The following is a 13,285-nucleotide window of genomic DNA, read 5'->3' as shown; positions in this document are numbered from 1 at the left end:
TAAAAAGTTTTAACCTGAAAGCAATGACAGATCATGAAAAGGTAAGTCAGTTGCTACTTATAAAAAGATCACTGTGGATACAGAGAAAATTAAAGAGTGGGGCAAGAGTGTCCATAGGGAAAGTAGTTAGGAAAATGTATTTGATGAGTAAGAGATCGGATCAGTGTGGTGACACTGGAGACTGAAAGCAGCAGGTAGATATGAAAAGTTTTTCTGTAGGAATTAAATTCAAGGCTCATTGATGGGTTCAGTCTAGGCGCCTGAGGGAAATGGGAAGGCTCACAGGTGACCCTCTGCTTTCTGGTTTATGCAGCTTGGTGCACAGTTGTGCTATTCGCTGAAATAACGCGGGCGGGAAATGCCAGGTGTGGGCTCAGGGGAGCAGTACATTTAAGGCACCTGTGAAATTGCAAGTGTAGGTGTTGGTTGGGCAGCAGGGCCCAGACTCAGAAGAGAGGTCTATAGGAAACACAATATGCAAGGTATCGACATGGCCAAGGCAATTACAATATTAATATATGCAAAAAGCCAAGTCAATAGGCTTGAAATTTTATTGAAAACACAATGTTTGACCTTAAAATAACATTTTGAGCATAGGCTGCAGTGGGAATGGGGTTTTCCTGGCTGTTCTCACTCCCTGTGAGGAATGAGCATGTGTAGACAAGTTTGGATTATTGCCTTTCTGTGGCCCATCAGATGCACGCTCTGAGCTCCAGGCCGCAATAAGAATAGCATATCACACGTGTAGTGCCTTTGAAACCAAGTCATTGCATATTTTTCTAATACTTCCTTTTGGGATTTATCTATTTATTTAGTTAGTTTTAGTTTTTAAAAAATATTTATTATTTTTGAGAGAGAGAGCACGTGCAAACACGGGAGAGGGGCAGAGGGAGAGAAAGAGAATTCCAAGTAGGCTGTGCACTGTCAGCACAGAGTCTGATGTGGGGCTCGATCCCATGAACTGTAAGATCATGACCTGAGCCCAAATCAAGAGTTAGACACTTAACTAACTGAGCCACTCAGGCACCCCTATTATATATTTTTTTTTAATTTGAATTCTGTTTAGTTAACATAGTGCAATACTGGTTTCAGGAGTAGAATTCAGTGTTTCATCACTTACACACAACCCCCAGTGCTCATCCTAACAAGTGCCCTCCTTAATGCCCATCACCCATTTAGCCCATCCCCCACCCCCTCCGTCTGTCAACCTTCCATTTGTTCTCCATCCTTAAGAGTCTCTTGTGGTCTGTTTCCCTCTCTTCTTCCCCAACCCTACATGTTCATCTGTTTTGTTTAAATTCCTCATATGACTGAAATCATATGGTATTTGTCTCTGACTGACTTGTTTCACTTAGTATAATACATTCTAGCCTTATCCTTCTCTTTGCATTTTAAATCCAACTTGTTGCATGAGATTATTTAAAAATATATGGCTTATTTTTAGCTTGATGACAAATTTGCAGGAATAAATCACACTGAGCATTCAGGCATTTGTATTCATATCCTGCACTTTACAATAAATTGGATATGGGAATCAGGTAGGGGCCTAAGAGGTTAGAAATTTGAGGCATGAAAAACAATGAATTTGTGACTTAACCAGGACAGTCAAGGATGAAATTAAATAGATTAAGGAAGTCCATTTCCAAAGTAGAACGTCATCAGCTAACCTGCCTTTCATGTGGTGGACAAATTATCCATGGACCATAGAGAACACTATCATTCAGCCCCCAAAATGCTTTCTAGTCTTCATTTTGATCTCCATTTTGATATTTTGAGTAGAAAGTACATTACTGGGCATTCCACCCAGATCACTTTCTTTTCAAGACAATTCTGAATATACTTCAATATTGAAAATATTTTTGTGCATTTCAAAACTAATCAGTTATGCTTTCATGAATGCATGATTCCAAAACAAATATTTTAGCTGTTGTTAACAATGCTATTAATGTATTCTTTTTAGAAACCTACTAGTCTCTCTTCATTAATATTGCGGTCTAAAAATGTTAAATTACTTTTGGTTTGATCTCAAATAAAGCACTTTTTAGACATGAGAACATCTTACTGGGGGAGGGGTGGAGCCTGCTGGAAAAGAAAGCTTAGGGAAAGTCTCCTAATGGGGACTGACAGGGAGGAACCACAGCTGGGCCTCTATGCCTGGGCTGTTTGTGCTGCTGGGGACATAGTGAGAACACAGATTTCTCGGCAGCTCTCATGTTCAATGGGAGGTTGTAGCTGGCCAGAGTGTAGTTCAGAAAAAATCAACACACGTTCTTTTAGGACCAAGTCTTAAGAGAGAGTACTAAGAGTACTAAGGTTTGAATATTATAAATACGATGGTTTCTAAGATGAATGTGATGCAACTTTGGTCTGAAGGAGTTCTTGTGAGAAAGACACACTGATTTTTTTCAGTGGGGTAATTTATCCAGTAATTATCTATATTCTGAAGGAATATAGAGAAGAGGCATTTAATCTAACCAGCAATGAGGAAGATCTTCTAGTGAGGTGATGCCTTGCCAGGTTTTCTAAAGAGAAATAGAGGTCAACCAGGGGAAGAAGAGGACAAAGGGCATTTGAGCAGATGGCAGAGAAAACACAAATTTGGGTGGTTGTGACTAGAGAATGGACTGAGGGTAGAGAGGGTAAGGCATTTAGGTAGGGTTGGGAATGGGGAGTCGCATTTGGCTTAGCTGAGTAGAGAAAGTGTATCCATACATATAATGGTAGCCGCCTGACGAAGGAATAGTCTTGAAAAGTAACTACTCTGTAAAAGACAAACAGAAGAGATGTTTGGTAATCCAAGAACTGTGCCTGGTAAGAATTGGTCAGGTTTCCTTTATTCTCTTCTCCACAGATCACCTCCTCCTTCTTGTGTATCTCCTATCCACTTACGTTGTCCATGAACTTATTAAGGAATTGACTCCACAAATACCACATTGTACTACACCTGTGTAGTAGGTTATGCGTCTTTGTTCTAGCTGGTCTCTAACCTTTTTCACCTGACACCCTAGAAGAAAGGAGCTGTTAATTTTATATTCCCATGTTCACAGTAATTCATCTACAGATTTGACTAACCAAATGAATAATGTTTGAATACATACAAGAATACAATACCAGATGAACAAAATATTATGAGAACATGAGGTGGGAGATAAATTCTGACTGGGGGTGTGGGCAAGTTCTCATAAAACAGGAGAAATCTTGTGCCATCAAGAAAGAGAAAAAGAAAGAAAGGAAAAAAAGAGAAAGAGAGGAAGGGAGGGAGGGAGAGAGAGAGAGAGAGAGAGAGAGAAAGAGAAAGAAAGAAAGAAAGAAAGAAAGAAAGAAAGAAAGAAAGAAAGAAAGAAAGAAAGAAAGAAGCGGAAATATTCTGGACAGAAGAGAGGCAGAAATGAATTCAGGTAGCAGAACTTCCCTCAAAATACAGAATAGGTCCCAGCAAGAGTAAAGGGGTCTGATATGGCTGATGGGCACAGGGCTTAATTCTAAGTGAACCATGTTGAGACTTGACATCTTTTGAAACATTATCCTAAAGCATTTCTGTTTGAGAATCTTTCAATGGTATCATAAGAATTTTTTTTTCTTTACTCCAAAGGAAACATGTAAGGTTTTGTGCAGAGATGTGCTATTATGTTACCTTTGATTTGGGTGCATGAAAGTAATTCTGATGGGAAGAATGGATGAACACAGAGTGAGAACAAAGCTTCTGGGAAGTGGTGAGGTAACCATTGCAAGAGTAGGGGTGACAAACAGTGAGCACTTGTCTTATGTTGGGGTGGAGAAGTGTAGTGGACATGAGATATTTTAGACCTAACAATGGTGTGACTTCAAACCCCTTCAATATTGACAAGGATGGAAAGAAAAATACTGGAAATCTCCGAGATATTGAGATTCACGTGAGAGAGCACGTACCTTACAATATAGAGTAGTGCTTGCCAAAGTTTCTATTGTTCATGTATATGCACATAATACATAGAATTTGAGTGAATGAATGAATGAAAAGCCTTGAAATCTACCCAATGACACACATGCTTGGATGACATTAAGCAAATGTGATTTATGCTGCAGTCACAGGAGTGTGCCATAGATATTTAACTGCATAACACAGCCTCATCAGGCCTACTGAGTACCTCCTAAGAGTGTGGTTTACACCCCAGAAGTGGACATTTGACATCTTGCTGGCAAAGCTTTCCTATTTTAATGGTCATTCATATTGTAGCTCATGACACTATTTTTATGTTCCTTATCCTTAGATTCTTGAAAAGATATTAGTAGCATTTGAAATAACAAATTAGTCATCTCTACTGATTGACAGGCACTAATCTTAACATTCATTCAACATAGGGATACTAGACTGTTCATAATTAATTTGTATGTACCTTTTCATAGGAAACCTATAAATGTACTTTATGTTTTTTCAACTCTATCCATAATAGTAATTTTTCAATATGCTAATGACATATTATCAAGTTAATGTGTTAATGTTATATTAGGATTAAAAAATCTGATACCAGGATTTTATGTATATCTTTTCTGGAAGTTATTATGTGATGTATCTGTTATTATGTAGTGCTATTTATATCTTTCAATCCACACTAAATATGTACATCTATTCTTTCTTCCTTTCTTTCTTCCATTTTTCTGCTCTGCTTCCATTGATGACTCTATACTTTTGACTCCAGACTGGCAATATGAGGGTAAGATGACAAAAATAAAAATGCCAAACAACCTCATGAACATTGCTTATCTGTCTTTGTTTTATTCTCTTTAGAACATTATTAAAATTCTATTCACTCCCTTTAATTAGACCCTTTATCACAATTAAAGTCCAATTATGTTTGTTTCTGTTGTGAAGCTTTAATTACAATTTATCCTTGTTAATCATTCCTTTATGTTATTTCTTTGGGTTAAATTACCATCCCATTATCTCTGTCCTGAAGGACTTCTGCTCTCCAGTGGTCTCTGCTGGTGTTTTCTCCATAAGATTTGAGTAGTTTGGTGGTGCACAAAGTGAACGTGTTATGATGTTGTAAGGGGTCTCTGTGGTTGTTCTGAAAAAAAATTTAATATAAAATATTAAAAGTAATGATGCATATCAATTTGATTGTGGGATTTTTCTTTTTAAATATCAATATATATCCCAGTGAATTTGATCTCAAGGTTAATGCTCGTGCAATTGTTACTTCTTACGTATGGTTGTTTTCTCTCCTTAGATTGCAAACTAGCTAGGGGAGGACCGCCAGCCACCATAGTTGCCATTGATGAAGAAAGCCGGAACGGTGAGTGAGCTTCATGTTTTACAAATGACCTGTCCAAGAGGGATTTCTTCCCCTTTCAACCCTAGATTTGTTACATGTGGAAGTACTAAATGAAGTTAACCCAAATCTACAAATAGTGCTCCCCTAATTTCTTCTCTGTATGAGTTTAAATTGGGCCACACACGCAAAATGCTTTACCTGGATCAAGAGACACTTCCGTGACTGGAAAGGTTGCATAGTCTTGACTGTAAAGGAGTCACTGCACCCAGTCAGTCCCAAGAGTGAATCCAGATATGGCTGGGGTCTTTCTTTGTCACTAGGTAGAGTTGACTGTCACCCACACAAACATCTAGTCACCTAAATAAGACACATTGCATCCCTCCAAAAGAAGTCTACCGAAAGGTAAGCCTTCCCCTGGCAGCTTACGCTGGTGGGAATCTGGTAAGGATTACCCTTATAGCCCACTAGACATGGTGATATAGGAATGGTTATCGGGAGAACTGAAAATCCTTGGGAAGAGAGAACCTGACGAAGGTTCTGAGAGCAGAGGAAGAAGCTTGAGTGTTCTCTCAGTTGGTCTGCCATCATTAAGTAATAGGGAATCCATACTAAGTTCTTCAAAAAGTACTTTTCCTTATCAAAACCAAAAATAAATACAGCTGGTGCTTTGTTCTGCAACGCTCTCTTAGCCTTTTAAACTTCAGTGTGTTTACAGATTCTTTTCTGTTAGGTTGCAGTAAAACGGTATCTCTCAAGTCTTGGTTTCTATTTCAAACTAGTGTAAGTGAGAGAATGTGCTAGGAGGCTCAGTTTGACTACTAATTCTGTGATGGACCTTCCATGGGGCTTGTTCGCTTTGTACTTTGTGTCTATTGGAAGCAGTCTGTTTTCCAGATCAATAAATAAATAAATAAATAAATATTCATATATTCACACACACATATAAAGGAGTTATGTCAATTGGCTTATTACAGAATGACATTTTTCCTGGAATTTAACCCTACATATATTCTGAAAATTCTGTAACATATGCAATACCTTCATTGTGCTGTATTAGAAGCATTCCTTTAGAGGTGCCTGGGTGGCTCAGTTGATTGAGCATCTGACTTGATTTCTGTTCAGGTCATGATCTCCTGGCTCATAGGATGAACCCTGCATTGGGCTGTGCACTGACACCACAGAGCCTTCTTGGGATTCTCTCTCTCTCTCTCTCTCTCCACCTCTCTCTCTCTCTCTCTCTCTGTCTCAAAATAAATAAATAAACATTAAAATAAAACATTCCCTTATCCCTTTGAAGAGTTGGCATATTTTTTTTTCTTCTTCTTCCATATCCTTTGGAATCATCCAAAAATGTCACCAGCATTGCTGGTCTCCATTTAAACAAACTTAATTACCTATACTAAATTTTAGCAACACTTAAAAATACCACAAAAATTTGGATGTTTTCATTATTTTTAAATGTCCAGTATATATTGAGCATGAAAGCATATGAAGTTAATGAGTTATTATGATATATTTGAATAAACTGGAAGTAAATCTTAGATGTGTTTATAGAAGATAAAAAATACGTGAAAACACTATATCAGGAAAATTTTCTTTTGCCCGTGTAGAAAATTATGGTTTATGTATCATTAACTATTTTCCAAATACAAATCTGTAATATTTCAAAATCAAATCCGTATTTTCTAAATATTCTCCAAGGAAAACAGTTGGCCTTTTAAACCAGAGACCAAAAAGAAAAAACCTGATAGGAGACCACTCTCTATTTTCGTTTCCCTGTGGTTCACAATTAACTTGAACTTACAAGCTGAGTTGAACTAAAACACTTAATTTTACTAAATAATTTCGTTTTAACACGTGATCCTTTACAGAGATTATTTGCCAAACAGGTGATTATAGACAGTAATGATGGTGCTATTTTACCACACCCCTGTGTGGACTAGATCCGACTTTCAAAGGATCAGGAACTCTGGGAAGCCCTTGCCACAGAGTGCTGTGTACTGCATGTGGTAGACGTTCAATATTTGTGTTCTAGAAGAATGTGACATGATTCAGCGTAGTAACGTTGTGTTCTTTAATTGGCATATTTTGTAGAAACTGCCAACTACTCAGAATGCTGCCAAAGTTACTTGAGTGTCATCACAAGCAATATAAATACTTGTCTGGAGACTAAATGTTTGCATTTTTGTTTTACATTAAACTTCTAAAAATATGATCAAGTGAACCTCTGCCAGAGATTATAATGCGGTATGCTGTCATCTTGTCTTGAATGTCTGAAGGAAGCAGCGTATGAAAGCGTGTCCCATATTTTTCTTCAGTCTATCTAAGGAACTTCCAGTAAGACAGTTAATTCTGACCCTGCTCTTAACCTCTCTTAATTTCTCTTCCCCACCAGTTTTTAATTGGTTGTAATAAAACCTGGGGATATTTGATTTTACCGGTTTCATAAACACTCATTTTAAAGAACAAATCCTTTCTTAAGTCAAACTGGTAAGTCTATCGTGTGTCAGCTTGCCTGTGGTTTACTTTATTAATGACTACAGGTAAATAATATCTATTGCTAAAGACCTCTTCCCACTGAAGTATAGCTTTTAGTAGCTTACTTTTCTTTTTAAGTCTATACTTAATGTTCTTATGTAAGTCGTTGAGGTCCATATATAGAATGTCCGTTATTTGTCACATGCACCTGCATCTTTCACAACTTTTATACTGCGTGGGATGGGACTATTTCCTCGTTGTGAATACACGTTATAATTCCATTTTCACAAACGTGTATGTTTGAAAGATAAAAACTGTAATAGGTAAAGATCCATAAGCTTCTTTGTAACCCTGGGCTCTGTCAGATTCTTCCCCTCTTTGATCATTGTTCTCAACAGAATATTGATAACAGATGCTTCATATAACTCTCGACCTGAACCAGGATAACTATAGAAAAACAGAGGTTATGCTTTAAGGACACAACGTCAACACATAAATGGACATGTGCTGGCCCCTGACAACCATGAGAAAAGCCTTGAGGTGGTGGGTATGGCATGTTTAATGTGCAGTTACATTTAGAAGGGAGAATGCATATGGAGAAACAGACTTAGGACATATTCTCTTATTTAATAAAATAAGAATATCTACAAATTCTTTCTGGAAAACTTTTGTCCCCACAAAAGCCTACACATGGATGTTTATAGCAACTTTATCTCTAATTTCTTTTTTTTTTTTTAACGTTTATTTATTTTTGAGACAGAGAGAGACAGAGCATGAACGGGGGAGGGTCAGAGAGAGAGGGAGACACAGACTCTGAAACAGGCTCCAGGCTCTGAGCCGTCAGCACAGAGCCCGACGCGGGGCTCGAACTCACGGACTGAGAGATCGTGACCTGAGCCGAAGTCGGATGCTTAACCGACTGAGCCACCCAGGCGCCCCTTTTTAAATTTTTTTTTAATGTATAATTTCTAAAACTTGGAAGCAAACAAGATGTCCTTCAGTAAGTGAGTGGATAAACTGTGCTACATTCAGACAAATGTAGGGATAAAAATAAAGAGCTGACGAGCCAAGAAAAGCATGGAAAAACCTATTCTTGCTTTTTTTTTTTTAATTCCAGTATAATTAACCAATTATATTAGTTTCAGGTGGATAATGTACCAATTTAGCTGTGCTATACATTACCCAGTACTTATCAAAATAAGTGTGTTCTTAATACCCATCACCTCTTTCACCCATTTCCCCACCCACCTCCCCTCCAGTAACTATTGGTTTGTTCTCTGTAGTTAAGAGTCTGTTTTTTTGGCTTATTTTGTTTGTTTGTTTGGGCAGTATAGACATTTTAACATTTTTTTCCCATTCTATGAACATGGAACATATTTCCATTTGTTTGTGTTGTCCTCAGTTTCTTTCATCAGTGTTTTACAGTTTCAGAGTATAGGTCTTTCATCTCCTTTGATGCAATTGTAAATGGGATTGTTTTCTTACTTCCTCTTTCTACTACTTCATTATTAGGGTATAGAAATGTAATGGACTTTTGTATGTTGATTTGGCATCCCACAACTTTACTGAATTCACTTATCAGTTCTCGATTTTTGGTGGAGTCTTTAGTGTTTTCTATAAATATTATCATGTCATATACAAATAGTGAAAGGTTTTTTTTTTTTCCTTCCTTACCAATTTTAATGCCTTTTATTCCTTTTTCTTGCCTGATTGTTATGGCTAGGACTTCTAGTACTATGTTGAAAAAAAGTGGTGAGAGTGGGCATCCTTGTTTTGTTCCTGATCTTAGAGGGAAAGCTTTCAGTTTTCACCACTGAGTATTATGTTAGCTGAGCTATTAGGTTATCCAATTGTTGGTATATATTTTTTTTCATAATATTCTCAAAGTCCTTTGTATTTCTATGATGTCAGTTATGTCTCCTTTTTCATTTCTGATTTTGTTTATTTGAGCTCTCTCTCTCTCTCTCTCTCTCTCTCTTAATGAGTCTGGCTAAAGGTTTATTAATTTTGTTATTTTCAAAGAACCAGGTCCCGGTTTGATTGATCTGTTCTATTGTTGTTTTGTTTGATAGTTTGTTTAGTTTCGATTTTGTTTATTTTTGCTTTAATCCTTACTATTTCCTTCCTTCTACTGGTTTGAGTTTCATTCATCCTTGTTTTTTTAGTTCCTTTATGTGTAAGGTTAGGCTGTTATTTGAAATTGATTTTGCTTCTTGAGGTGGACACATATTGCTCTAAATTTTCCTCTTGAGTAGCTTTTGCTGCATCCCAAATATTTCAGACCATTATGTTTTCATTTCCTCTGTCTCCCTGTATTTTTTTTTAATTTTCTCCTTGATTTCTCGGTTGACCCATTCATTGTTGAATAGCATGTTATTTAACCTCTATGTATTTGTGTTCTTTCCAAATTTTTTCTATAGTTGATTTCTAGTTTCATATTGTTTTAGTCAGAAAAGATGCATAATATGACTTTGATCTTTTTGAATTTGTTGAGCCTTGTTTTGTGGCCTAACATGTGGTATATTCTGGATAATTTTCCATGTGCACTTGAAAAGAATGTGTAGGATGGAGTGTTCTGAATATATTTGTTAGATCCGTCTAATCCAATATGTCATTCACAGAGACTGTTTCAAAAAAGGAAGGAAGGAAGGAAGGAAGGAAGGAAGGAAGGAAGGAAGATAGATAGATAGAAAAAAGATACTGTTTCTTTGTTGAGTTTCTGTTTGGATGATCTACCCATTGCTCTCTTATTGGGAGCATAAATGTTTATAATTGTTATCCCTTCTTGTTGGATTGTTTTCTTTATGATTATTTAGTGTTCTTCCTTGTCTCTTGTTACAGTCTATGTTTTAAAGTTTATTTGTAGACATGGAGAAATCCTAAATACACATACCTAAGTGAAAGAAGCCAATCTGAAAAGTCTACATATGTATTATTCCAACTGGAAATACAAAAGTATGGAGACATTCTTGAAAAGGCAAAATTACAGAGAAAATACAAAGTTCAGTAGAGTCTGAGGGTGAGTGGGAGAGAGATAAATAAGCATTACACAGAGGATATTTTTTTGGTGGAAAATACTCTATATGATATTCTAATGATGGATTTATGTCATCATACGTTTGTTCAAACCCATAGAATGTATAAAACCAAGAGTGAACCCTAAGGTAAACTATAGACTTTGGATCATTATGATGTGTCACTGTAAGCTTATCCTTAATTTCTAAAAAAGTACCATTCTGATGAGTGATTTTGATAATGGAGTAGGCTATGTGTGTGAGAGGATATGGTGTATATAGGAAATCTCTGTATGTCCCTTTCATTTTTTGTTGTAAATAACATGGCTCTAAAGACGTCTTTAAAAATCTTTCTGGAAATATATGTTCTAGGTTCAACGGACTCTTAGCTGTTTGTGGCACTGAGTCTGTACTGGAAGGAAGGAGGAGGAGCAGTTATACCAGAACCATTGACAGTCTGTCCTCAAGTGCCAGCTGTTGTACAGGAACTGTGGCATGGCTTCCAGACAGGTTTTAGTACATCCAGTTTGGGCTTATCCTTAGGAACTGGACAGATCCATAGGCACAACTGAGGCAAGGGGACCAGAAAATGGTTTTAAGTCATGGTTAAATCATGTAACACTGTGATTGTACAAAAAATGGAAAGATTCAGAGGCAAAGGGGTTTTAAGTGAGGGATTAAAGCCCATCCTAAAGGCCCTTTATAGATTTAAAGTCAAAAAGATATTGTGAGCTGAGAGCAAATTTGAGAAATGAAGAGTGACGCTGAATGTATAGTTTGAAAGCAGCCACCAACAAAGGATGCCACAGCTGACTCAATGGGGAGTTCCCTTTTCACTCTCAGGGAGCATTCGAGAGTCAGGGTATGAGTGAGGTTGAGGATTACAAACCCCTACCTGCTTCCTGAAAGGGAGAGGAGGCCACAGAAAGAAGCGGTGACTTCAGTTGGTCACCGCTTCCCCAGAGTGGCTCTGGTCCAAGTATGCAGTTAGGGTAGAGGAGGAAGGGGTGTAGAAGTTGGTCCTTTACTTGAGACAGTCATGGTATTGAGAGGTATTTAGGAGTTCCTCAGTCTTCTTTTCCTTCCATTGTCAAAACCACTAGGCTTAGAGGAGGATATTACATTTTTTGTTGATGTTTCTCTTTCCCTGTAGTTGCCAATTGCATGCACTTTAGTTTGTCAGAAGGAGTTAGTCAAACTCTGCTCTGCACACCTCCAAAGGTTTTCAAGGGGAATCACACACATTCCCAGGGAGACAAAAGAAAACAAAACAAAAGCAAAACCTTGCTTACACTCATAGACACAAAATCTTCAAATAACCAACAGTGTTTTAATGAACATTCCCAAAGTATAAACAATGTGTGATGTGATAAAAATCTTTGGCATCCAGATGTTCATTCAAATGTTTTGCCCATTTTTAATTTATTCTCCTTCATTCCCCAAAGAGAAAAGAGTCCACACTGGCTGAAGGTTTTTACAATCTGAGGGGAAGAAGGGTTGACTCTGTAGAGTAGCACATGATAGATGAGTTGAACCACAGATGTGAGACTGCAGGAGGTATTCAGGACAGAGGAAACTAAGGAACCAACATGGCCGGTGTCAGGTAGCCTGGATGACTGTGTTCTATTCGGGTAAAGTGAGAGACTCCCAAGAAGTGGTGGCTGCTGGACGTGCATAGTAGATGCAGAATGTTTCAGTAATAAGTTGTCACAGACAGAGTCCTTGGCTCTTGTAAATAGTTGAAGAAATGGTGTTAAAGATTGAATTTCTTATCTGGGCCTGTCCCTGGGCCATGCTTCTTGCAATGTGTCAGAACTAGGACACTGGCTTAAGATGTCCCTGTATTTAACTCTCTGTCTCTCTGTGCCTATCTCTCCTTCTATCAGTTCTATGATAAATAATTCTTTTGGTTATTTCAAATAAGCGTAACGACTGAGAGTTGCCAACATAATTTATATATTAAATAAAATCTGAATTCCAAGATACCTTCTGAGATATTAAGCTTTTGGAAGTTGTATGGAGCTTTACTCATGAAAACAAGGGGAGGGAAAATCAAGTGAATATGTCTTAGGAGAGGGTTAGTTCTCAACAGCTACTTTCTGCAGGCGCTTTAATTCCGTCTCTGTTTTGCACTGTTGTCTCATTGCTAGTGGAAACAGTGTCTCTTTCTTTGAAGTCTTAATTGCTAAATCCAAATTGAAAACAAACGAAAACAAACAAAATGCAGCGGACTCTCTACTATACGCTATGAAACACAGCAAGTGTAGCAATAATAGAAGCTCAAAAATTAGGGGAAATTAATGGGTGACGGCACAAGCTTATAAAATACTAAAATAAGACTAACGTTTTGTATGGGGTCATGTAAGATCATCAGTGCTGACATCAAACAATTGATCTTCAGCCTTGTATGACGGTTTTTGTGTCTTCTGGATAAATAGGAAAAATATTTTCTTTTCTGTAATTTATAACATCCTAACTTGATTCTTAACTGACAAAAAACTTACATATTTTTATAAGACATTAGTGGTCTTCGGGCTA

At 37.3% G+C, this 13,285-nt stretch overlaps 1 protein-coding gene across 6 annotated transcripts in view; it reads left to right on the top strand.

Annotated features, from left to right (window-relative positions):
- The window catches only part of PCDH15 (protocadherin related 15), a 1,703,323-nt gene that overhangs the window by 1,035,100 nt on the left and 654,938 nt on the right, over positions 1-13,285 (top strand). For 5 of the 6 annotated variants that reach the window (XM_078434112.2, XM_078434113.2, XM_078434110.2 and 2 more), the window contains one exon: positions 5,211-5,276. In XM_078434112.2, the coding sequence (XP_078290238.2) occupies positions 5,211-5,276 (66 nt within the window). Of the gene's footprint in view, positions 1-4,684; positions 4,695-5,210; positions 5,277-13,285 lie in introns of those variants that run through there. The other variant, XM_078434114.2, reaches the window with a different exon arrangement.

The sequence above is a fragment of the Panthera onca genome, chromosome D2 (genome assembly GCF_046562875.1).
Source record: "Panthera onca isolate mPanOnc1 chromosome D2, mPanOnc1 haplotype 2, whole genome shotgun sequence".
Taxonomy (NCBI): domain Eukaryota; kingdom Metazoa; phylum Chordata; class Mammalia; order Carnivora; family Felidae; genus Panthera; species Panthera onca.
The sequence above is the reverse complement of the archived record's forward strand: the minus strand, read 5'-3'. Positions and strand labels throughout refer to the sequence as shown.